The sequence below is a fragment of the Ceratotherium simum genome, chromosome 12 (assembly GCF_057802395.1).
Source record: "Ceratotherium simum simum isolate JZ-2026a chromosome 12, ASM5780239v1, whole genome shotgun sequence".
NCBI classification, from domain to species: domain Eukaryota; kingdom Metazoa; phylum Chordata; class Mammalia; order Perissodactyla; family Rhinocerotidae; genus Ceratotherium; species Ceratotherium simum.
In genome coordinates, this window is record NC_141911.1 from 31,919,506 (window position 1) to 31,947,165 (window position 27,660).

At 37.9% G+C, this 27,660-nt stretch overlaps 1 protein-coding gene across 1 annotated transcript in view; it reads left to right on the forward strand.

Annotated features, from left to right (window-relative positions):
- DCHS2 (dachsous cadherin-related 2) overlaps positions 1-27,660 on the forward strand; it is a 140,699-nt gene that overhangs the window by 79,560 nt on the left and 33,479 nt on the right. Inside the window, 1 exon segment of the mRNA XM_087437260.1 lies at positions 26,967-27,080. Coding sequence (XP_087293386.1) covers positions 26,967-27,080 — 114 coding nt within the window.

Sequence of the window (27,660 nt, forward strand, 5' to 3'; positions counted from 1 at the left end):
GCCTGGGTTCGGATCGCGGGCGCGCACCGAAGCACCGCTTCTCTGGCCATGCTGAGGCCGCGTCCTACATACAGCAACTAGAAGGATGTGCAGCTATGATATACAACTATCTACTGGGACTTTGGGGGAAAAAATAAATAAATAAAAAATTAAAGATTAAGTAATGTGCCTAGGCATTCCATAATTGTTAGGATATCCTTTCTCAATTCACCTAGGATCAATTTGTTTGCAGAATTAAACCTAAATAAAAGTCAGTATCTAAGGCACCTCAAAGAAAACATTTCAATATGAAATTAAATTATGGATTAGTAAGTATAATATTTGTGGTTGGATTCAGAAGTGATTGAAAATAACACTAATAAAAACTGCTGTGGAAGGGGAAAATTTGCAGCTGTTTTCATTTTTGCAATGTACCATTCATTTGTATGTCACAGATTCACTCTGTTGATAGGAGGCAGCCATTATGGGAGGAAACTACATTGATTTTAGCCTGTTTCCCATCACTCAGGCACTATCTCATCAAATCTGTACACCTTCCATCTACTCCCAGCCATCACAGTTGGGATTAATCAGTATGGTTAAGGGTAACCTGGTCTGAGATAAAGAGTTAAGACAGAAGACAGTGAAGACCAAATTACTTTCTTCCCTCTGAAGTTGGGCCTCCTATTTAAGACTCGATCAGAAAAGCTGATGAATAAATGGATGGCAAGTCTTCATCCTGCTATCTGCGTCGTCGTGTTTTCTTTGACCTCTGATCAGAGTTGTCCTTCTTAGTGCTCTTCTATGTAGAATTACTGAATTAAATTTGACTGTTATCTTTTAATAGAACTTAACACTCTAAAAATATGTTTATTAAATCTTACACATAAGGAAGGCTAGAAATACTTCTGGCAGTAATACAAGCATATGGTATCCATAAATATCCGGGTAGGTATACATTTCAAGACATCTGAAGCAACGGGTTGGGACCTCGCTTTGAAGAGTAACTATGACATGTGTGAAGGGCATAAAGTCGAAGTTGAGAGGTAAACTAAAAGCTGTAGCATGTAACAGGAAGGAGAAAGGGAGAAGGAAAGGATGACAGTTAAAGAAGGCTTTGAATCTGAGTAGATGCAACTAATCTACACCTGGGTCTGGGTCAGCAGGATTTCCTAGGCCCCTGTGAAAAACAATGACAAGGTGCATAAAATATTGATTGACATTTCAAGCTGGCCAAAGCTTTGCCAGGAACATGAATTCAGTACAGACAGACTGCCAGATCATGTCATAGACACCAGAAGATGATTTTTTTTTCCCTTGTTTTTGAATTCCAGTTGTTTTAAATGATTGTAACTCCATTGATCAGTGTTAGAATGGCCTTGGTAGAAATGATTTAATAGCATTTATAGCTTCCAGCATTATTTCCCTCCAAAATATACTTGCAATTTAATTTTATTTTCAAATGAAAAATATATGTCTATTGGGAGCTTAAATTTTCTGTGGGTTACTCATACATCCTATTGGTAGGCACCACTTGACATCCTGAGTGAATTACTTTATGAATTATCATAAATTTTCATCACATTAAATTGATTTTAACATTTAGATGTTCTTTTAAGAAAGTAAAAAGTTAAAACAAGTAACTGCAATGTATTTATATTTGTTTAACATTTCTTTCTTGGAAAACCCCCAAGTTCAAGTTTCAATTAACATTTCATTTGTCTATTAACAACATTAAACTTAATATCAATTGTTTAAAACAATATATAGTTCAGTATATAGTTCCCATTTTAAAAGCAACCCTCTGGTAGGTAAAATCTCTTTAAGAATCAGTCATGAAATGTTCGCTTATTCGTAGAGTCATTCTCAAGGGTTCCAGTTGCCTATAAGAGAGAGGCTAGCCATACAGCAACATGACTAGAAAAGTTGAAGTCCAAGTGATTCCCTGCTTTTTACTCTTACTACTGTTTCTTTTCAATCCAGATGAGAGAGAATCTAACCATTCTGAATCTTTTTGAAGTGAAAGATAAGCCATTTGGTTGTCCATGAACCTTCTAGAAGCCAGCTTTTATTTCTTCTGTTTCACTCCCAATGCTTTGGTTATCCTGATAAGGATGAATCAGCAATCATAGTCCCCAATGTCGACTATTCACGATTTCATGCATTTCTTTGAATTACCATGAGGGGAAAAATGATCTTATGAATTGTACTGATACTCTGATTAAAAGTAAATACTCAGACTTTGAAAGACTTGAAATAAAATTAAAACATGATGATACATGGGGGCATTCTAACTAGTAATTATATATAATGTTGTGTAATAAACAAACCTGATCTTGATATTTTGGAGGAAAATCTCTTCTTGCCCTTTGGCAATTGATCCAGTAAATTCTGGCTCTAACTCTCGGTCAGGCTGGGCATATATATGTGGAGAATGGAAATTGTGATAGGAGTTAGTGTAGCTGAATGGATCACTCCTGCTCTTCTGCTCACAATGGACAAGCTTTCCTCCTCCTTCTATAAAGTGGAGATGATAATGACTTCCTCGGTAGGATACAGTAAGGACTAAATAGGGTCATATGAATGTACATATGAATTGTTTTTGTTGTTATTATTGTTATCCTCCTTCTGTCCCAAATCCTTAAGATTGAATTCTATCAGGTTAGCTATGTATAAATTCTCACCAGAGCAACCAGTTGTTACTTAGTAGTTACAGTCATGCTTCACTTGATGGGGATACATACTGAGAAATGTGTCATTAGGCGATTTTGCCATTGTGAGAACATCATAGAGTATACTTACATAAACCTAGATAGTATAGCCTATCACACACCTAGGCTATATGGTACTAATTTTATGGGACCACTGTCGTACGTGCAGTCCGTTGTTGACCAGAACATTGTTATGTGACGCATGACTGTATATAACAACAATGAAATACATGCAGTTTTTCAAACGCTACCATTCCAACATATAAATTTTTATGATAATGAAAATAGGGAAGCAAATATTACCTGTCATTCCTATTTCATTATTTTATTTAAGGCCAATTTTATACTTGGAATGAAATTCATGGTACTCATTCTGAGTACCATTTAACTAACCATTTACAAACAGTATGGGATTTCATCACCTTACCTACAACTCTAAGATAGCTCTGGAGAAAACAAAGAAAAACCTTAGGCAAGGTCCAGTTGTCTCAGAAGAAGATAAACACCTCACAAGGCAGTTTTCGTCTTGGTGAATTAACCCCAGTCCCACATCTGGGCCTCAGCCATAGAGGCTCAAGACCTCATTTTATTAGCCAACCAGGGAGTTCTTCCCCCAGGGTTGGGACTTACTAACCACTATTAAAGACACTGATATATAAACCAGAATGCCAGTTCTTTTATTTATATGAAGAACTATCAATGCCATGTGAACTGTAGTAGTCATGTCAGGATGACCAGCTCTCTCTTTCTAGGAAAAAAGACACAGGAAGCCAAACTATAATCAGAAAGTTGTTTGCTAACCTGAACAATTCGAGCAGGATGTGATTCTATTGTTGAACGTTATGAGCCTATGTTACCCTTTCTTCAGAAAGAACTCACATAGCACTGCCAAGTAAGATTTGTGATGCCTTCATGACTGCCTGGGCTTCCATTGTTCATCAACTTCCTTTTGATTAACACATTCCTTCTTTTGGTTTCTTAACACCTCAGTCATGGCTTCTGCTCTGAGAGCAATTCTGTTTCTTTATGGCGATTTTGACAACTCTGTTCTGAGCCATTAGGTTTTGTTTATAGATGTCAATATTTTCTAAAGATTTTATTTCTTTTTTTTTTGTGAGGAAGACCAACCCTGAGCTAATATCTGTTGCCAATTCTCCTCTTTTTGCTGAGGAAGATTGGCCCTGGGCTGACATCCGTGCCCATCTTCCTCTACTTATATGGGACGGCGTAGCTTGACAAGTGGTACGTTGCTGTGCGCCCAGGATCCAAACCTGTGAACCCTGGGCCGCAGCAGCGGAGCACACGCACTTAACCGCTACGCTGCCAGGCTGGCCCCAAGATTCTATTTCTTTAGAGAAGTTTTAGGTACAAAGCAAAATTGAGAGGCAGGTACAGAGATTTCCCATGTACTCCCTTCCCCCACACATGCATTGCCTCCCTCATTATCAGCATCCTGCACCAGAGTGGTTTATTTGTTACAATCAGTGAACATACGCTGACACATCATAATCACCCAAAGTCTATAGTTTACATCAGAGTTCACCCTTGGTGCTGTACATTCTGTGGGTTTGGACACATGTATAATGACATGCATCCATCATTATAGTATCATACAGAGTAGTTTCACTGCCCTAAAAATCCTCCATGTTCTGCCTATGCATTCTTCCCCCTACCCACCCCGACCCCAAACCCTGGCAACCACTGATCTTTTTACTGTCTTCATAGTTTTGACTTTTCCAGAATGTCAATAGTTGGAATCATACAGTATCTAGCTTTTTCAGATTGGCTTCTTTCAGTTAGTAATATGCATTTAAGATTCCTCCATGTCTTTTCATGGCTCGATAGCTCATTTATTTTTTGCACTGAATGATATTCCGTTTCCTGTATATAGCATGGTTTATTTATCTATTCATCTACTGAATGACATCTTGGTTGCTTCCAAGTTTTGGCAATTATGAATAAATTCATATAAAAATCCATGTACAGGTTTTAGTGTAGACATAAATTTTCAACTCCTTTGGGTAAATTTCAAGGAGTGTGATTCCTGGATCTTATGGTAAGAGTATATTTAGTTTTGTAAGAAACTCCAAATGGTCTTCCAAAGTGGCTGTACCATTTTGCATTCCTACCACAGTGAATGACAGTTCCTGTTGCTCCACATCCTCACCAGCATTTGGTATTGTCAGTGTTCCAGCTTTTTACCATACTAATAGGTATGTAGTGGTATGTCATTGTTGTTGTAATTTGCATTTCCTTAATGACATATAATGCAGAACATCTTTTCATATGCTTATTTGCCATCTGTATATTTTCTTTGGTGATGGATCTTTTAACACCTTTGGCCCATTTTTTAGTCAAATTGTTTGTTTTATTATTGTTGAGTTTTAAGAGTTCTTTGTATATTTTGGATAACAGTCGTTTATCGGATGTGTCTTTTACAAATATTTTCTCCCAGTCTGGGCTTGTCTTCTCATTTTCTTGACACTGTCTTTCTCAGAGCAGAAGTTTTAAATTTTAATGAAATCCAGATTATCAATTATTTCTTTCATGGATTGTGCCTTTGGTATTGTATCTAAAAAGTCATCACCATATCCAAGATCATCTAGGTTTTCTCCTATGTTATCTTCTAGGAGTTTTATATTTTTGTATTTTACATTTACATCTATGATCCATGTTGAGTTAATTTTTGTGCAGGGTGTAAGATCTCTATCTAGATTCACTTTTTTGCTTGTGGATGTCTGGTTGTTCCAGCACCATTTATTGAAAAGACTATCTTTTCTCCATTGTATTGCCTTTATTCCTTTGTCAAACAAGTTGACTATATTTAGGTGGGTCTATTTCTGGGCTCTCTATTCTGTTCCACTGATCTATTTGTATATTCTTTCACTAATACCACTGTCTTGATTACTGGAGCTTTATAGTCTTGAAGTCAAGTAGTGTAAGTCCTCCAACTTTGTTCTTCGCCTTAGGGTTAATATTTTTGAACTCTCTTTCTACTCTTTTCTCTATTGTCTATCTATAGATAAGACCTTCTATCTCTTCTGCAAGAGGCATCCACTCATTTTTGATAGCATTAGAATAATTACAGCAGAAATGCAAAGAGAGAATATTCTGCCTTTGACAAACAAAATAGGTAGTCCATACTATAAACGAAGATAGTTTGTAAGGAAGCCTGCCATATGGAAAACAAGGAAAGCCCATCCCTTCTAGTTGCTAGGGAGTGTAGGTAGGATAAGAGAGAAAAGATAGAGGAAACAAGTGGTCAGCCAGGAGCTTCCTGGCCCCTCGCTTTCCCGAAGCTATAATCCTGGAGGGGACCAGTGAGATAGAAAGAAAAGCTAAAAGCAGAGGACACTTTGGAACTCTGGGAGGACACTGCCTCACATCATGGCCTTTTGCTAACACAGGACAAGTGGCAGCAAAGTAAAATGGGCAGCGTGATTAGGTAAAGAGAAGGCACAAGTGAGTGCTCCATCCCTGTTTGGCTCTTGCAAGGCCTAAAAGATAACCCATAGTCCCAGAATTTCCACTCGTGGACACAGGTTAACACAGAGTACAGGCCAGAAGGCCTACCGTGGGGACCACTATTGCAAGGGATGAGATGAGCCCATCCCAAAATCTTTGGGGCGGTCAGCCTAAACACAGGGTTGCATAACACGCCACAGGGTCTTCAGTATCAAAAACAGCCATAGTAGGGCCAAGTCAGCAGGATAAGTTCCTAGCCTGAACATGTCGAAATGATGGAGCAGACTCATTGCCTGGAGACAAATTCTAAGAGCCAGTAGGCAGCACCCAAAGATCCTACCTCATCACTGCAAGTCCCCCCGCCCTGCCACCAGTGTCATCTAACAGAGGCACAGCGCAGGAGGGAGGGAACCTCATGCTGAGCATGTACTCTAAAGACACTAAGTTACCTAAAAGTGCTGTTTAAAGGGAAGGGACCATGAGGACATTAAATAGCATGTTTCAGATGGTTGTTTTTTTCTATTGTCCATCAGGTTGGGGCTTATAAGGAATACTAGATTAATCATAAAAAAATAAACCATTTTTTCTTTGCGTGTCTAAGTTGTACTATGTAAAACTGTAACTCTGTTTTATTCATTTTTAACTCGTAAAGGGCATTCTTATCTCTTTTCTTGAGGGCACCCTTCAAGGTAAAGATAAATGTTGACTGTATACTCAATGTTGTACACTCAATATTCAATTTTTTAAAGGTATAGGAAGCACGTGGTCAGCCTTGTAAAGAACCTTGAGCATCTCTTTCATCCCTTCTCTTACAAGACAACTTTGATGATCAAATGAGCACTTTGTAATCTCTAGAGCATTTTATCGTCATTATTGCCAACAGTTGTAAGTGTAAGGCATGGAGATGAAAGTGCAGAGCTGGGAGAAGCTTCCCACTGTGGACAGCAGAGCCAGAAGGAACCTTGCTCCTAGTAGGTATTGAAATCCTTTCACCATTTAACCATTAGACTTCTAAGATAAGAAAAGCCCAAATGAGAATAAAACCAGGCAAAAAAAAAAGGTGGTGGGGGAAGGCACTTAGTTCCAGGCAGGGGAAATGGCCCACACAAAGGCGTGGGGACTCAAGAGTGTGTGATGAGTTTACCACCCGCCACAGCAGATGGTCTGGAATAGCTGGGCAGAGGCTCTCGTGAGCTTTCCAGTGACGAGCTGGAACAGAGAGACATTGATAGCCTTTAAATTATCCAAAGAGTGAAAAACAACTTTTATATGATAGAAAGCTTACTTTGGAGAACTTGTGAAGGGTGGCCTGAGGAAGAGAGATGACTCAGGAGAGTACTGCAGTAATCCACGTGATAAATGACCAGGGCCAGAATAAAGCCACAGCGGTAAGGGAAGACCAGAGGAAAAGTGCTCCACAAGCGTTTCGAAGGCAGCCTCGATGGGACCTGTTGATTGTTTAGACCTGGGGTTCTCAACCTGGGCTTCACATAGAGATACCTGGGGAGCTTTTAAAAATTACTAATACCTGGACACCCATCGCCCAACCAATTAAATGAGAGGCTTTGAAGGTAGACCAGACATTGTGACTTGGTAGAAGCTCCCATGTAATTATGCATGCAAGCCAAGGGTGAGAGAGGAAAGAAGGCTGAGAAGAAAATCCAAAGTAATGTCAATATTTTACAGGAGTTGGATGAATAATGCATCTACAAAAGAGATTGAGATGGGGGGCCAGGACACTACTGACAGTTTGTGGGAGGATGGTGTTAAAGAAACAGGAAAGTGGCACATTCAAGAAGCAGGGACTGGTCAACCATATCTAACTTGGAGCAGAGGTTGGGTAAGATAAGAACTGAAAAGTGACAACTAGCTTAATTGGGAGCCTGTCCCCAAAGCAGAAGTGAAGGAGGTGATGGGCTGCCACCAACTGGGAGTGGGGCTACAGCACTCACAGAACCTCTCCTCATTGGAGTTGGGAAGAGTGCTACCTGAAATGGTCTTAGGATGCCATCTTGGCATAAGGAGGTAAGAACATGGTAGAAAGGAAGGCATGTCTGAAAGATAAGTCCATGCATCAAATGTAAAGGATACAATAATAAGAGAATGACATGGTTAGCAGAATAACTGGCTGGGAGAGTCCAGAGAGGAAGTTCTGAGGGGAAAGTTTGCTGTGTTGAAATTTTTCAGAATTTGGCCAGGAATAGAGACCAGGAACCAAAACCCCCTAACATGAACTCTGGAGTCAGCCATGGCTGCTTACAGGAATTGTGTGCAGCCAAACAGAATTTAGCAACCTAGGAGGGGATTGGAAACTTTGGAGAGAACTAATTCGCTAGAACTTTATTTTAGAAGCCAGAGTACAGTGAAGAGCAGAGTGAAGAAGCAGAGATGGTGAATTTGGTCCATTTTTTACAAGGCTTGGCCATGAAGTGAAAAAGGGAATGTGGCAATAGCTTGAAGGACCCTGAAGATCAGAGGAGTATTTTGTTTTGTTTTTGAAAGCTGGAAGAGTTTTGGACATTTGTGATTTACAGCACTTTAAAGTTTATAAAGAGCTTTCATTTATATTTAAGTCAAAAACAGAATAAAACACAATAGAAATATCAGGATTTTTTTCTTTAATTTTTGTTTTTAATTAGCATCTATTGTTTGTGAATGTGGAACCCTGGTTTTAGATTATTTGAGGATAACAATATTGTCTCCCCGAAGAGCTGCTGTGACAATCAAATGGAATCATTAAAATAGTATATTATGGTACTCATTATGTGGCAGCTAAAAACATCTTAAAAGGCATTTCTTTAAGTGAAATGTAATTTTAAGATTTTTTTGGAGACATTTGCTCTGTTTCGTGAAATAATTGGAAATGTGCCAGGCATCTCATAACCAAAGTTGAGAATCACTCATATAGAAAAATTGTGCAACCTTTCTTTCCGGACATGTGCAGGCTCTGGGTTCTGGCTGGCTCTGGGGTTCCAGGAGCTGGAAAGGAGAATAACGACAGCTCTTGAAAATGCAGGGGATCTAAAGTGTGGTTATCAACCTGGGATACAGCCCAGGCAGGGAGTGGCTGGGAAGCGAGGGGAGATCAGCAGCATCGGGTCCCCAGGCAAGATCTGGAATCTGATCCAACATTGAAGCAACACTAAGAATTGTTTTCAGTATAATCTTCTGTAAATTACAAAATTAAAGAGGTAGTAGGAACATCCAAGGATCATTTTATTACCTACCTTTCTTGAAGTTGCTATGAGTACATTTTTTGAATGATTAAATGCAACCATTTATAGATAATTACTCTTTTTAAAAAATTTGCCGGCTAAAATCTGTAATCCCATTAAAAATATATTTCAGACAATCAATTCTGTTTACTTCTCATTGCATGCATTAATTCTACATTGGTTTTCTTCCACATCTCTCTTATTCTAAAGCTCATAAAAAGTCAATAAGCACTTTTTATGGCTTCCTCTATTATTTCCTTAGGTGTTCACAAAAGCAAATGTGTTCAAGATTGCATACCATTTACGTTTTAAAGCATGGTTTTCATCTGTTCACAAATTTTGGAAACTTATTCATTTTGAGCATACACTTTCCATGCTTTATCTCATCCCAGGGGTGAATTTTTTGGAAAGCTTTAGTAACATATGTTCAGTCATTTTTGATGATAGGAAAGTGGGAGGGAAAAATCAACTCTTCTTTTTTTATTATGATAAGAAACACATAACATAAAATTTACCATCTAAACCATTTTTAAGTGTATAGTACGTAGTGTTAACAGTATGTACATCATTGTGCAATGGATTTCTAAACTGAACAACATTGAGCAACTCCCCCTTCCCCTGAGCCCCTGGCAACGACCATTCTACTTTCTGCTTCCAATGGTTTGACTACTTTAGATAACTTCATATTAAGAGGAGTCATGCTGTATTTGTCTTTTTGTGACTGGTTTACTCACATAATATCCCCAAGATTCATCCAAGTTGTAGCATATAACAAGATTCCCTTCATTTTAAGGCTGAATAATATTCCATTATATGTATATGTCACATTTCTTTATCCATTCATCCATCAAAGGAACATTTAGTTTGTTTCTACTTCTTGGCTATTGTAAATATTGTTGCAATGAACACAGATGTACAAATATCTCTTTGAGATCCTGTTTTCAGTTCCTTGGACATATACCCAGAAGTGGGATTGCTGGATCATATGGTGGTTCTAATTTTAATTTTTAAGGGAACCTCCACACTGTGTTCCATAGCGGCTACAATATTTTACATTCCCACGAACAGTGCATGGGGGTTTCAGTTTCTCCGTATCCTCAGCAACACTTGTTATTTTCTGGGTTTTTTGATAGCGGCCATCCTAACCAGTATAATGTGGTATCTTATTGTGGTTTTGATTTGCATTTTCCTGATGATTAGTGACACAGAGCATCTTTTCATATATGTGTTGGCTATTGTGTATGTCTTTGGTGAAAGATCTGTTCAAGTCCTTTGCTCATTATTTAATCAGTTTGTTTCGGTTTTGCTATTGAGTTGTAACAGTACCTTTATATTTTGGATATTAATTCTTTATCAGATATATGGTTTGCAAATATTTGCTCCCATTCCGTAGGTTGCCTTTTGTTTTGTTGATTCTTTCCTTTGTTGTGTAGAAGCTTTTCATTTTGATGTAGTCCTATTCATCTATTTTTTGCTTTTGTTGCCTGTACTTTTGCTATCATATCCAAGAAATCATTGCCAAATCCAGTGTCATGAAGCTTTCCCCTTATCTTTTCTGTTAGAAGATTTACAGTTTCAGATCTTATGTTTAATTCTTTAATCCATTTTGAGTTAAGTTTTGAAAATAATGTAAAGTAAGAGTCCAAATACAATCTTTTGCTTATGGATATCCAGTTTTTCCGACTCTGTTAAAGAGACTGTCTTTCCCCATCGTGTAGCTTTGGCACCCTTGTTGAAGATCATTTGAAAATATATGTGAGGGTTTATTTCTAGAATCTCTATTCTGTTCCATTGGTCTGTATTCTATCTTTATTCCAGTTGCATACTATTTTGACTACTGTAGCTTTGTAATATGTTTTAAAGTCAGGAAGTGTGAGGCCTCCAGCTTTGTTTTTCTTTCTCCAGATTGTTTTGGCAGTTTGGAGTACTTTAGGATTCCATATGAATTTTAGGATTCTTTTTGCTATTTCTGCAAAATTGCCATTCATATTTTGGTAGAGATTGCATTGAATCTGCGGATTGCTTTGGGTAGTATGGACATTTGAACAATATTAAGTCTTCCACTCTGTGAATGCAGGGTGTCTTTCCATTTATTTTTGCCTTCTTTTATTTCTTTCAGCAATGTTTTGTAATTTTTAGTGTACAAGACTTTTGCTTCCTTGGTTAAGTTTATTCCTAAGTATATTTTTTGATGCTATTGTAAATGGGATTGTTTTCCTAATTTCTTTTTCAGATTGTGCGTTATTAGTGCATAGAAATGCAACTAATTTTTGCGTGTTGATTTTGTATCCTGCAACTTTGCTGATAGGGTTTTTTACATATGAGATCATGTCATCTGAGAATAGGGATCGTTTTACTTCTTCTTTTCTGATTTGGATGCCTTTCATTTCAAAGCCTAATTTCTCTGGCTGGGACTTCCAGAAGTATGTTGAATAGAAGTAGTGAGAGTGGGCATCCTTGCCTTGTTCCTGATCTTAGTGGAAAAGCATATTCACCTGTTGAGTATGATGTTAGCTATGAGCTTTTCATATATTGCCTTTATTATGTTGTGGTAATTTCCTAATATTCCTAGTTTACCGGGCATATTGAGTGTGTTTGAGTGTGTTTATCGTGAAAGGGTGTTGAGTTTTGTCAATGCTTTTCCTGCGTCTGAGATGATCATATGGTTTTTATCCTTTATTCTGTTAATGTAGTTTATCACATTGATTGATTTTCATATGCTGAACCATAATTGCATTCTAGAGATAAATCCCACTTGGTTGTGGCACATGATCCTTTTAATGTGCTGTTGAATTCAGCTTGCTATTATTTTGTTGAGGATCTTTGCATCTATATTCATCAGGGATATTGGTCTGTAGTTTTCTTTTCTTGTAGTGTCTCTGTCTGGTTTTGGTATCAGAGTAATGCTGGCCTCATAAAATGAGTTTGGAAGTATTTCTGCCTCCTCATTTTTTTTGGCAGAGTTTGAGAGGGATTGGTTTTCATTCTTTTTTTTTTTTTTTTTTTTTCCTCACACTTTGCTGCATTTTATTTATTTATTTATTTATTTTTTTTTAATTTTTTGTTTATTGCAGTAACATTGATTTATAACATTGTAAAAATTTCAGGTGTACATCATTGTACTTCTATTTCTGCATGGACTACATCATGTTCACCACCAAAATACTAATTACAACGCATCACCACACACATGTACCGAATTATCCCTTTCACCCTCCTCCCTCCCCCCTTCCCCTCTGGTAACCACCAATCCAATCTCTGTCCCTATGTGTTTGTTTATTGTTGTTATTATCTACTACTTAATGAAGGAAATCATACGGTATTTGACCTTCTCCCTCTGACTTATTTCACTTTGCATTATACCCTCAATGTCCATCCATGTTGTCACAAATGGCTGGATTTCGTCGTTTCTTATGGCTGAGTAGTATTCCATTGTGTATATATACCACAGCTTCTTTATCCATTCGTCCCTTGATGGGCACTTAGGCTGCTTCCAAGTCTTGGCTATCGTGAATAAGGCTACAATGAACACAGGGGTGCATGTACCTTTGCAAATTGGTGTTTTCAAGTTCTTTGGATAAATACCCAGCAGTGGAATAGCTGGATCATATGGTAGTTCTATCGTTGATTTTTTGAGGAATCTCCATACTGTTTTCCATAGTGGCTGCACCAGTTTGCACTCCCACCAGCAGTGTATGAGAGTTCCCTTCTCTCCACATCCTCTCCAACACATGTTGTTTCCTGTCTTGTTAATTATAGCCATTCTGACGGGCGTGAGGTGATATCTCATTGTAGTTTTGATTTGCATTTCCCTGATAGTTAGTGATTTTGAACATCTTTTCATGTGTCTGTTGGCCATCTGTATATCTTCTTTGGAGAAATGTCTGTTCAGGTCTTTTGCCCATTTTTAATTGGGTTGGTAGTTTTTGTTGTTGAGATGCATGAGTTCTTTATATATTTTGGAGATTAAGCCCTTATCAGATGTATGGTTTGCAAATATCTTCTCCCAATTGTTAGGTTGTCTTTTCGTTTTGTTGATGGTTTCCTTTGCTGTGCAGAAGCTTTTTAGTTTGATGTAGTCCCATTTGTTTATTTTTTCTATTGTTTCTCTTGCCCGGTCAGATGTGGTGTTTAAAAAGATGTTGCTAAGACTGATGTGGAAGAGCGTACTGCCTATGTTTTCTTCTAGAAGTTTCACAGTTTCAGGTCTTACATTCAAGTCTTTAATCCATTTGGAGTTAATTTTTGTGTATGGTGTTAGGTAAGGGTCTACTTTCATTTTTTTGCATATGGCTATCCAGTTTTCCCAACACCATTTGTTGAAGAGACTTTCTTTTCCCCATTGTATGTTCTTGGCTCCTTTGTCAAAGATTAGCTGTCCATAGATGTGTGGGTTTATTTCTGGGCTTTCGATTCTATTCCATTGATCTGTGGGTCTGTTTTTGTGCCAGTACCATGCTGTTTTGGTTACTATAGCTTTGTAGTATATTTTGAAATCAGGAGTGTGATACCTCCAGCTTTGTTCTTCTTTCTCAGGATTCCTTTAGCTATTCGGGGTCTTTTGTTGTTCCATATAAATTTTAGGATTCTTTGTTCTATTTCTGTGAAAAATGTTGTTGGAACTTTGATAGGGATTGCATTGAATCTATAGATGGCTTTAGGAAGTATGGACATCTTAACTATGTTAATTCTTCCAATCCAAGAGCACGGAATATCTTTCCATTTCTTTGTGTCTTCTTCAATTTCTTTCAGCAATGTTTTATAGTTTTCGTGTACAGATCTTTCACATCTTTGGTTAAGTTTATTCCTAGGTATTTTATTCTTTTTGTTGCAATTGTAAATGGGATGGTATTCTTAATTTCTCTTTCTGCTACTTCGTTGTTAGTGTACAGAAATGCAACTGATTTTTGTATGCTGATTTTGTATCCTGCAACTTTACCATACTCGTTTATTACTTCTAAAAGTTTTCTGGTGGATTCTTTAGGGTTTTCTATATATAAAATCATGTCATCTGCAAATAGTGACAGTTTCACTTCTTCCTTTCCAATTTGGATCCCTTTTATTTCTTTCTCTTGCCTGATTGCTCTGGCTAGGACTTCCAATACTATGTTAAATAGGAGTGGTGACAGTGGGCATCCTTGTCTGGTTCCTGTTCTTAGAGGGATAGCTTTCAGTTTTTCACCATTGAGGATGATATTAGCTGTGGGTTTCTCATATATGGTCTTTATTATGTTGAGGTACTTTCCTTCTATACCCATTTTATTCAGAGTTTTTATCATAAATGGATGCTGTATCTTGTCAAATGCTTTCTCTGCATCTATTGAGATGATCATGTGATTTTTATTCTTCATTTTATTAATGTGGTGTATTACGTTGATTGATTTGCGAATGTTAAACCATCCCTGCATACCTGGAATAAATCCCACTTGATCATGGTGTATAATCTTTTAACGTATTGTTGTATGCGATTTGCTAGTATTTTGTTGAGGATTTTCGCATCGATGTTCATCAGTGATATTGGCCTGTAGTTTTCTTTTTGTGTTGTCCTTGTCTGGTTTTGGTATCAGGGTAATGTCAGCTTCGTAGAATGAGTTAGGGAGCTTCCCCCTCCTCAATTTTTGGAAGAGTTTGAGAAGGATAGGTATTAAGTCTTCTTTGAATGTTTGGTAGAATTCACCAGGGAAGCCGTCTGGTCCTGGACTTTTATTTTTGGGGAGGTTTTTGATTACTGTTTCGATCTCCTTACTGGTGATTGGTCTATTCAAATTCTCTACTTCTTCTTGATCCAGTTTTGGAAGGTTGTATGATTCTAAGAATTTATCCATTTCTTCCAGATTGTCGAATTTGTTGGCATATAGTTTTTCATAGTATTCTCTTATAATCTTTTGTATTTCTGAGGTGTCTGTTGTAACCTCTCCTCTTTCATTTCTGATTTTACTTATTTGTGCCTTCTCTCTTTTTTCTTGGTGAGTCTAGCTAAAGGTTTGTCAATTTTGTTGGTCTTTTCAAAGAACCAGCTCTTGGTTTTATTAATTTTTTCTATTGTTTTTTTGGTCTCTATTTCATTTATTTCTGCTCTGATTTTTATTATTTCCCTTCTTCTACTGATTTTGGGCTTTGTTTGTTCTTCTTTTTCCAGTTCCTTTAGGTGCATTGTTAGATTGTTTATTTGAGATTTTTCTTGTTTGTTGAGATAGGCCTGTATTGCTATAAACTTCCCTCTTAGAACCGCTTTTGCTGTATCCCATAAATTCTGGTATGTCGTATTTTCATTTTCATTTGTCTCCAGGTATTTTTTGATTTCTTCTTTGATTTCTTCGTTAACCCAATCGTTGTTCAGTAGCATTTTGTTTAATCTCCATGTATTTGTGGCTTTTCTGATTTTCTTCCTATAGTTGATTTCTAGTTTCATACCGTTGTGGTCAGAAAAGATGCTTGGTATTATTTCAATCTTCTTAAATTTATGGAGACTTGTTTTGTGGCCTAATATGTGATCAATCCTGGAGAATGTTCCATGTGCATTTGAAAAGAACGTGTATTCTTCGGTTTTTGGATGGAATGCTCTGTATATATCTACTAGGTCCATCTGTTCTAGTGTGTCGTTTAAGGCCAATGTTTCCTTATTGATCTTCTGTTTGGATGATCTATCCGTTGGTGTAAGTGGAGTGTTAAAGTCCCCTACTATTATTGTGTTACTGTCTATTTCTGTTTTTATGTCTGTTAATAATTGCTTTATATATTTAGGTGCACCTACATTGGGTGCGTAGATATTTACAAGTGTTATATCCTCTTGTTGGATTGTTCCCTTGATCATTATGTAATGCCCTTCTTTGTCTCGTTTTACAGTTTTTGTTTTAAAGTCTATTTTGTCTGATATGAGTACTGCTACCCCAGCTTTCTTTTCATTGCCATTTGCGTGGAGTATCTTTTTCCATCCCTTCACTTTCAGTTTGTGAGTGTCTTTAGGTCTGAAGTGTGTCTCTTGTATGCAGCATATATATGGATCTTGTTTTTATCCAGTCAGCCACCCTATGCCTTTTAATTGGAGCATTTAGTCCATTGATGTTTAAAGTAGCTATTGATAAGTATGTACTTACTGCCATTTTTAACTTTTTTTTTTTTTTTTTTTCCCTCTGTTTTAGTAGTCCTTCTCTGTTCCTTACTTCTTCTATACAGAATTGATGGTCACTTTAGTTTGACCTCTGTCTGAAAGCTGTACTCTTTAACTACCCTCCTCCCTCCTTTTATGTTTTTGATATCATATCCAACTTCTTTTTTGTGCATTTGTATCCATTACGTTCTAATCTTGGAAATAGATAATTTTTCCTATTTGTGGTCTTCTCTTTTCCCCTTAAATCAGTCCCTTTAACATTTCTTGTAACACTGGTTTCTTGGTGACAAACTCCTTTAATTTTTGCTTATCTGGGAAAATTTTGATCTCTCCTTCCATTTTGAATGATAACCTTGCTGGGTAGAGTATTCTTGGCTGTAAGTTTTTTCCTTTTAGCACTTTAAATATATCGTGCCATTCTCTTCTAGCCTGTAAGGTTTCTGCTGAGAAGTCAGCTGATAGCCTTATGGGGTTTCCTTTGTATGTAACTTGACATTCTCTTGCGGCTTTTAGGATTCTCTCTTTATCTTTAATTCTGGACATTTTGATTATGATGTGTCTTGGTGTGGGCCTCTTTGGGTTTATCTTGTTTGGGGCTCTCTGTGCCTCCTGTACCTGGATGTCTGTTTCCTTCCTTAGGTTAGGAAGTTTTCATCTATTATTTCTTGAAATAGATTCTCTGCCCCCTTGTCTCGCTCTTCTCCTTCCGGGACACCTATAACACGGATGTTAGTGCGCTTGATGTTGTCCCAGAGGTCCCTTAGACTGTCCTCACTCTTTTTAATTCTTTTCTCTTTTACCTGTTCACCTTGGGTAATTTCTTCTAGTCTTTCTTCCAGCTCACAGATCCGTTCTTCTGTATCCTCTCCTCTGCTTTTGAGTCCCTCTAATGAATTTTTCATTTCCAGTATTGTATTCTTCATTTCTGATTGGTTCTTTTTTATATCTTCCATTTCTTTGTTGACATTCTCACTGAGTTCATCTATTCTTCTCCCCAGATCAGTGAGCATCCTTAACACTCTTAGTTTGAACTCTCTGTCAGGTAGGTTGCTCATTTCTGTTTCACTTAGTTCCTTTTCTGGGGTTTTGTCCTGTTCCCTTACTTGGAATGTATTCTTTTGCCTCCTCATTTTGCCTCTTTCCCTGTGCTTGTGTCTATGTATTAGGTAGGTCAGCTACGTCTCCTGCTCTTGGATAGGTGACCTTATGTAAGTGATGGCTTAGGAGGCTTCCAGTGTGCTTCCCTCAGTTCTCAGTGTTCCAGGGGTGGCCCCTATGTGGGCTACGTGTGTCCTTCTATTGTGGCCTGTTAGCTCTCCCTATAGGCGCCCAGGGAGGCTGAGTTATGCTCCTGGCCAGCTGTTGTAATGCTCAGCTGCTTGTAGTTGTTGTGGGCCCTTCAGTCTCTTTATCAGGTGTGGGAGCCCCAGCACAGTTGGCTGCAAGTTCTAATACCACATCTGTGTTGCAGTATTTCTTTTAAGTGAGTAGGCCCCCAGTGTGGCAGGTTGTTAGGCTCAGGGCCTTACAATTGCTGTAAACCTCTAGCCTATTAGTTCTCTTGTCAGCTCTCTGAGGATTGCAGCTGGGTGGGGCTGCCCTTAGGCACAGGAGCACCCAATTGTTTCAGGCTTTGGAAGGTGGGGCAAACCTCCTATGTGGGTCTTTGAGAAGCACAAGTCTTCTGCAGCTGACAAGCCCTGTTGCCCACAGGTCCACACACACAGTCAACACAGTCCTGCCCCGTGTGAGCGCCCCGACCCCCAAGCGGACCCAGTCTCTCCACGGCGGGAGCCCCACACACTCCGCCACCACCCCACACTCTCCACCCGCTCCTTGTGCACACCCTGCCCAGCTCAAGTCAGCTCAGTTGCCAGGCTGCAGAGAATCCAGTCACCAATCTATGCAGGCCCACTAGTTGCCTGAGGGCTTGTTGTTGGGTGGGGCCAGTCTCTAGGGTGGGCTGCCTGCCCTGGCTGAGCTGGATTAAATCGGTGCTCTAGCGGGTGGAGCAGACCCTGGGCTAGCAGGCCTCAGGGAGAACTCCAATGGCGTCTGTGTCAGCACGCTCACACCAGGCCACAACAATGGCCGCCGCCAATGTCCCAGTCCCTGGAGAGGTCTCACCCCTCACCGAGATGCACTCAGGGCCTATTAGGTGAGTCTCTTGCCACCGAAGCACTGTGCACCTTTCTTTCTGGTGATTTTAGGATGCTTTCTGGAACGGGTGAGTTTGTGCACGGGCCCTTTAAGAGCCAGTTTTAGTTTCTTTGTGAACCAGCTTTTCCGGGGGTGCTCCCCAATGCTTTAGTAGCAGGCAAAGTCAGATATTATGCCGCTGGTCTCGATTGTGCTGGGTCCACAAAATGCCCACAGCGGGGGCGCTCCCCGGCTCAGGGCCCCGCGCCTCCAGGGAGGCTGCGTACCTGTGAGCTGCTCCCGGCGGCCGTGAAGCTGGCGGCTTGTGAAGGTGGCGTTTTTCCTCTCCAGAAGGGAGTCTCTGCCTCTCCTACCTCAGTTAGGATTGTCCGTTGTTGCAGGAGTTCCTCTTATCCAGTTTTCAGTTCTGTCTCAGGGGTAATTTTTCCACGAGTAGTTGTAAATTGGCTGTGTCCACGGGAGGAGGTGAGTTCAGAGTCTGCCTACGCCGCCATCTTGACTCCAAAACTCTGCTGCATTTTAGAATAACTCTCATGCCTAGGCCATTTCCCATACCGATTAAATCAAAATCTCAGGCATTAGTATTCTTTAAAGCTCCCCAGGTTACTTCAACGTGCAGTGAAGTTTCAGCAGCGCCTCTCAAACGTTAATGTGCATAAGGATCACCTAGGGATCTTGTTAAAATGCAGTTTCTGTTTCCGGTGTTCATTCTTTTTTAAATGTTCAGTAGAATTCACCAGTGAAGACATCTGGTCGTCTTGATTTGGAGGCTTTTGATTACTGATTCAATTTCCTTACTAGTTACAGGTCTGTTCAGATCTTTTCTTTCTTCATGATTCAGTTTGGGTAGGGTGTATGTTTCTAGAAATTTATCCATTTCTTCTAGGTTTATTTGTTGGTGTATAATTGTTCATAGTAGTCTCTTATGCTACTTTTTATTTCTATGGTATCAGTTGCAGTGTCTCCTCTGTCATCTGATTTTTGAGTCTTCTCACTTTTTTCTTTGTCTAACTAAGGGTTTGTCAATTTTGTTCATCTTTTTCAAGAAAAACCAACTCTTAGTTTCATTGATTTTTTCCTCATTTTTCAACTCTCTGTTTCATTTATTTTTGCTCTAATCTTCATTCCTTCTTCCTGCTAACATTTTTTTTGGTTTGTTCCTCTTTTTCTAGTTCCTTGAGATACGAAGTTAGGTTGTTGATTTGTGATCTTTCTTCTTTTTTAATGTAGGCACTTACTGCTATAAAATTCCCTCTTAGTAGTACTGCTTCTGCTGCATCCCATGTTTTGGTATGTTGTGTTTTAGTTTCATTTGTCTCAAGATATTATCTAATTTCCCTTTAGATTTCTTCTTTGACTTATTAGTTGCTCAAAAGTGTGTTATTTAATTTCCATGTGTTTGTGAAATTTATCGTTTTCTTTTGCTGTTGATTTCTAGTTTCATTCCATTGTAGTCAGAAAAGATACTTGGTATGATTTTAATCTTCTTGCATTTGTTAAGACTGGTTCTGTGGCCTAACGTGTGATCTGTCCTGGATAATGTTCCAGGTGCAATTGAGGATATGCTTGAGAATGTGTAATAGACTTGAGAATGTACATTCTGCTATTGTTGGGTGGAGTAGTCTGTGTATATCTGTTAGGTACAGTTAGTCTATAATGTTGTTCAAGTCCTGTTTCCTTATTGATCTTCTGTCTGATTGATCTGTACGTTATTGAAACTAAGTTATTGAAATCTCCTACTATTATTATGTTACTATCTATTTCTCCCTTCAATTCTGTCAATGTTTGCTTCATGTATTTGGGTGCTCTGCTGTTAGGTGCGTGTATATTTATAATTGATATATCTTCCTCATGAATAAACCTTTTTTATATAATATCCTTTTTTGTTTCTTGTGACAGTTTTTGACTTAAACTTTCTTTTGTCTGATATAAGTATAGCCAGCCCTGTTCTCTTTTGTATACCATCTGCGTGGAATATTTTTTTCTACCCTTTCACTTTCAGCCTATGTGTGTCTTTATATCTAGAATGAGTCTCTTGTAGATGGCATATAATTGGATCTTGTATTAATTTATTCATTCAGCCACTCTATGTTTTTTGATTGGGGAGCTTCATCCATTTGCACTTAAAGTAATTACTGATAGGGAAGGACTTAGCATTGCCATCTAGTATTTTAATTGTTTTCTGTCTCTTTTATAGTTATTTTGTCTCTCTTTTCCCTTCTCTTGCTTCCTTACTTTGTGTTTTGTTGATTTTTTTGTAATGACATCCTTTGAATCACTTCTTACTTTCTTTTGTGTTTCTTGTATAGGTATCTTCTTTGTGGTTACCATGGGGATTATATAAAACATCTCATAGTTTTAACATTCTATTTTAAACTTATAACTTCAATAATGTACAAAAACTCTGCTCTTTTACTTCTCCCTCCTACTTTGTGTTATCAATTTCACAAATTACAATTTTTTATATTTTGTGTCCATTAACATGGTTTTATAGTTGTTGTAGTTATTTTTTATGCTTTTATCTTTTTAATTCTATACCAGAACTAAAAGTGATTTATGCACCACCATTATAGTGTTACCGGATGTGATATTTGCCTATATATTTATGTTTACCAAAGAGCTTTATGTTTTCGTGCGCTTTCATGTTGCTGTCTAGCGTCCTTTCATTTCAATTTGAAGGACTCCCTGTTGCATTTCTTGTGAGGCAGGTCTAGTGGTGATGAACTCTCTCAGCTTTTGTTTGTTTGGGAAGATCTTTATTTCTCCTTCATCTTTGAAGGGCAGTTTTGTTGGATATACTATTCTTGGTGGCAGTTTTTTTCTTTCAGAACTTTGAATATATCATCTTACTCCCTTGAGGCCTGGAGTTTTCATAAAGGCTTTTTGGACCATATATTGTTGTTCTTAAGTTGGTATCTCTATGGAGGATGAGGTCTAGGGCTTCCTACTCAGCCATCTTGCTGACGTCACTCCCATCTTTTCTTCTTAAATGATTGAAATATGTAAAGCATTTCAGTGACTGGACATTTAAGAGATAGTAGATAATTCAAAATCTTCCAAATGTTTAAAAAATCTGCTTCTCTCAAGTCAGTCATCAATAAGAAAGTGCTTGCGTTGCTTAGAAATAACAAAAACAAAACTCTAGAATTATTTACTCATGGACAGCTCTGAATAAAATGTTTTCATAATAATTTTACCTAAATATTTCCATAATTATTGATTTTTGTAGTTATATAGATTAATTAATATAAAATTCTACTTTTAAAAAGTTAGTTCATTGCTGATGTAGGTGGTATTAGTTCTTTAAGTGCATTTTTGTAAAGAACATATAACAAAAACATTGGGGCCGGCCCTGTGGCATAGTGGTTAAGCTTGGTACGCTCCGCTTTGGCAGCCCAGGTTCACAAGTTTGGATTCTGGACGTGGACCTACACCACTTGTCAACCATGCTGTGGCAACAACCCATATGAAAAATAGAGGAAGACTGGCACAGGTATTAGCTCAGGGCTATTCTTCCTCAAGCAAAAAAAGAGGAAGATTGGCAATGGATGTTATCTCAGGGTGAATCTTCCTCAGGAAAAAAAAAAATTAAGAATATTACCCTTTTTTGACACAATGTTAGACTTAAAGTGAAATTCACAAAAGCCTGAAAATGTAAAAGGTAAATTCTTCTATATGTTTCACTTACCTCCTCGCAATTGAAGGTACAGTGTTGGCTTTCCTATTTTACCATTTCTACCTTGATATGAAATGACCAGTAATTGTAAGTTTTATTTAGATACCCAGAGACAGACTTTTATATAAAATGTGCACAGTAAGTCGAGACCTAGAAGGACTCAAGGCCCTTTAGTTATTTCCTCTTTTTTCAGGCAGTCTCAAATTTAAACTTTGTCAGAGGAACAACATATATAAATATTCGGAGCTCTTTGCTGACTTGAGCATCCAGTTTGAAGCATTTTCATTGAATGAAATTCTTTGTGTGCTACAATTTCATTTGATATTATGAACATTTTATTTGTAATAAAAATAGGATTGTTCCTTCTATGAGAAGCCATATGTGATTCTTATTTGAGATTCTGTACTCATCTTTTTTCTCTGACATGCAAGCAATCTCCATGTTTTCTTTTGTAATTGGGCATATAATAAGCATCCTAACCCATGAAGAAAAGTCCATCAGCAAGATTGTACATCTTGCTTGCATAGCTGTTTCTCTTCTTACTGCCATTCTTAAGAATATATGACAAGCCAGTGGAAATAAAATTTCCTTTGTTTAAAAAGTACATTGTATCAGGAAGCACAGAACTATGACTAAGCACCGAAGATAAAACATACTCACTACTGTGGAGGCATAGTCCTACCAAAAATGTAAGACATTTTTGTATTAACAATATGTCTCCTGAAATGTAATAAAATAAAGCATCAGATTATAATGCAATTTGGAAGAATTCTCAACATGTGTAGTATCTTGATTCCACCATGATTGATTAAAATCCTTTACTTTGTCACATAACTGGCTTGAAAAGAACAACCATTTGGAAGTCCTGATAAATGATTTTCAAACTTTGTCACAGTTTATGTTAAACATAATGTTTTTAAAGAGAGTAATATACCCAGTTTTGGTTTTCCTATTTTTTCTCCATAATGAGTTCTGTTTTACGCCTTTTTCACCGAATTTTCAATTTTGTGGACAATATCACATACTTGTTTCCTGTAATATTTCTAGTGATCATTGCATTTTTCTTTGACTGTTAAGGTTGAAAAGTCTTCTGGGGAAAATATTGTCTGTCCGAAGGTTGTTTCTTTCTTCCCTTTTTAGTGAATCCCTTTTAAGTATCCAGAAAAAAAAAGTATATCAATTTGGCTTGGTTTACAGAGCGTTTTCACTATAACCTCTAGCCAGATAGGTTTCACATTTGTTCCCTGGGGACTGCACAGTAGGATTCAATGAGGAGGCCCAGCAGAGATTTTGAATAAGTGTGAATTTTTTTTAAACTACTGCAAATCCCACTATCAGATGTGGTATTTTAGCAATGAATGATTTTTTAAAAATAATTGCTGTTGTTTAGAAGAGTCCTGTAGGCAGAGAAGCATTTTTCTAATTTCTCAAGCAAGAAGACGCCAGTGACCACCTCCCTCCCTTACTTCCTCTCTGTCTCCTTTCCTACCTCCCTTCTCCCCATTCTTATTAAGCACCTACTATGGACACAGGGACAAACTTTTGATACGCACAACAACGTGCTTGATTCTCAAAAAAGGATGCTAAGCAAAAGAAGACAGCTACTATGTGATTTTCAAGTCTAGGAAATTTTAAAGGCAAAACTAATCTAGAGTTATAGAAATATATAGAATACAAATATATAGAAAACCTCCTCTGCTCTCATGGCGTTTAGTCCAGCTTAGCAGAGTGATGAGGTCAGTCTTCAAGTGTGTTCAGTACAAGTCCGTGGATGACGTATTAGACCACCATGTAAGTGCCAGAAGGGCTGGTAACAAAAAGGAGAGATTTATCTCCTCCATAACAGATGGTCAATGAGCAGACTCAGAACTGTAGTCAGGCCACAGCTGTGTTTTGTTCAGCCCATGTGGTGGCTTTTTTTCCCCCTGAATTATTTTCCAACATTAGGAATTGGGAGATTTCATATGAAAATAAATGTGAATTTTTGAGCCTCTCGTGAAAAGACCAGAATCTCGAGCATCCTACAGCCTGCCTTCCCCGCTGGCAGTGGTGAGCTGAAGCTGAGTGCCTTAGGAGTATCAGGCAGTCTCTGGCCTCCTCCACCCATCTGGCTCCTTCATTTTTCTATGCTTCTTGCTTTTACCCAAAGGCACCTGAGGTAATGAGCCCATGTTTTACTCATCTCTGACACCATGTCAGCACCTATTTCCTTATAAAATGTTTCCTTTTACTTTTCCTCTTGTGTCTTGCTGACAACATCTTATATCATGTCCCCATTGCTGCATACTCAGCAGCCAGAGAGCCTCCTACAGAGTCCATCTCTTTCGCATCTCTCCCCTCTCAGTACAACATGCATACCTGTGCTGAGAGCTGGCATCATTTAGGGCAGAATGAAAGTAAGAGGAGAGGCAGGGTCATTGACAGAGTGGGAGTCTAAAGTAGATGCCAGAAGTTATAGGCCTAACACAAGAGAGCTAGGGCCAGGAAAGAACTATGAAAAAAATTTCTCAAAAGTGGTGACTGAGTAGAGAACAAGAAGCCGAAAAGAAAGATGAATTTAAAAAGAGGGTGAAAATGGCCAATAAGCATATGAAGAGATGCTCAACATCATCAGACATCAGGGAAATTACAATTAAAACCACAGTGAGATACTGCTCCCATCCACTAGGATGACTGAAATTAAAAAGACTGACAATACCAGTGGATGTGGAGCAACTGGAATTCTCATATGTTGCTAGCAGGAATGTAAAATGATATGACCACTTTGGAAAACAGTTTGGCAGTTTCATAAAGTTAAACATACACTTGCCATAGGTGTTTATCCATGAGGGATGAAAATTTGTGTCCACACAAACACTTTTACATGGATGTTCATAGCAGCTTTATTCGTAATAGCCCCAAACTGAAAACGGTCCTAATATGTCCATTTATAAATGAATGGGTAAACAAATTGTGGTATGTCCATTCAGTAGAATACTACTCTGCAATAAAAATGGAATAAACTTTTCATACACAGACTAATAAGCTTTATTCTCAAAAAAGTTATGCCGAGCAAAAGAAGCCAGATACTGTATGGTTGGCAATTGTATGACATTTTAAAGTCAAAACTAACCTAGAGTTGTAGAAAGCAGATCAGTGATTACCTGGGGCCAGAAGTAAGAGAAACCTGACTGCAAAAGGGCATGAGGGATCTTTCTGGAGTGACAGAAATATTCTACATCTTGATCATGATGGTGGTTACACAGGTGTATATAGTTGTCAAAATTCATAGAACTGTACACTTAAAATATGTGTATATTATTGTATATAAATTTTACCTTAATAAAGTTTAAGTAAAAAATACTTTTAAAAAAACGATACAGGTAGTCATAGGAGGGAGACAAATGGACAGCTATGACACAGAGCAAAGCAGAGATGAGTAGGAAAGGGCACAAGACGTTACAAATGAAGATAGCAAAGTGCTAACTTGGGGCCTATATATATTCTTGGAAACCCTTTCAGTGAAATCCCAATTAATTACACCAATCATCGTATTGCCACTATCAGTCTTATTAAGTCTTTTTTCATGATAGTAATCACCGTTCCCTATAAAATGACATGACTCCCTTCTTTCCTCCCTAATTCCTATACCTAACTCAATTTCCATTTTTTCATTCAAGTTATCTCTTGCCTGTTCCTTCTCTATCTTAACAATTCCTGAATGAGTCAGTATTATGCAGTTAAGATCTCCATTACTCTCTCGTTGGGTTGCTTTTACTTACAACTATACTGGAAACTGGCTCAGGAAAAATTTCTTATATATATACTCCTGTGACCTCATTTCCTGCATCCCATCCAATGTTCAGGGAAGTGTGTCAAAATATGACTTTAATCTATCCCCTTCTTTCCATCTCTCCTCCCACAATCCTGGGTCATTGCTTGGATTATTGCAGTATTATCTTACTTGGCCTCTCTGCTCCATTTTTACTCCTCTTTGTTCTCCACACAGCAATCTGATTGATATCTTTTAGAAGTAAATCAGAATATTTTACTCCATTCCTTAAAATGCTCCCATGATTTCCCATTGCACTTAGAATAGAATCTGATTCCTGCCTCCCTAGATGCTATCTTCACTTTCCACCTTTCCACTACTCACTGTGCTAGACCAGACCAAGACTTCTCCAGCCCTGGGCCTTGCAATTGCTGTTCCTTCTCTAGAATCCTTTTCTTCCAGCTCTTCCTATGGCTTGGCATGCTTCAAGGTTCAACTGGAGTGTCATTCTTCTGAGACTTCTGTAAGGGATTGTTCGCCTCCCCTCAAAAGAAGCATTTTCTAACACATAACGTTGTTTATTTCTTTCCAGGAAACTTAGTACATCTGAAATGTACCTTGATTATGTATTTATTTAATGTTTTATTGTCTGTCTCCTCCCATCAGTTTAGTAACCACCATGAATACAGAGATCTTTTCTATCTTGTTTGTCGCTATATCTCTAGTACCTAGCATGGAATCTGGCTTGTTGAAGACACTCAATAAGTAATCACTGAATTACTGAACAAATGAAAATGTAGTAGGCAAATAATAAATACCCAGTGTTTGATCTTGTTTTCCCCTGAAATTTTCTTTTCACTAAATTCCTATTTTTTTTTTTTTTACCTAATTTCTACAGGTACTTCTATTGTGACTGTAAAAGCTTTTGCTCCTGACTCAATAGGAGACAGCATTAAGTATTCAGTTTTTAGTGGAAATGAAGATGGAGTTTTTTCTCTGTGCTCCAACTCAGGTAATCCTTCTTTACCCTATAATGGCTTTATTTCCTGCTCCATTTAATGTTACTAGTAAGAAATACTTCTGCAAAGGAAACTCAAAATTTGAAAGGCAGAAATTGTTAGACGTAAATTATATAAAAGGTAAACAAGAAAGAGTTTTTATGGGAGCTGATGAGAAATTGTGGGATATCAAGACTATTTGTTTGTTTACATGTACTTGCTAAGAATTCTACTCTTCACATTTCCAAATTTGACAGTTCGTATCCTACTCTGAATTTTTGAAGATAAATTGGTTTCTACTTATAATTTACCCACCTATTTGGGAGAATTGGAGGTATAGTAGTGAGATCATCGATATTGAGTTTGAGTTGAAAATGAGCACATGTCTAGCCTTAGGGAATTCTCATCAGAGAATCTTCTAATTCCCCGCTGAATGTCAAAAATGCAACAAAAAAGGACAGCTGGAAAGGTTTCTATGTAGTGGTAAAGAAATTACTTCCAAATACTGCATGTATTAAATTTAGCTTTAATAAGACCATTATTATGTTTTAAATGAATACCAATTGATTATTTGAAACATACTTTTTTGACTAA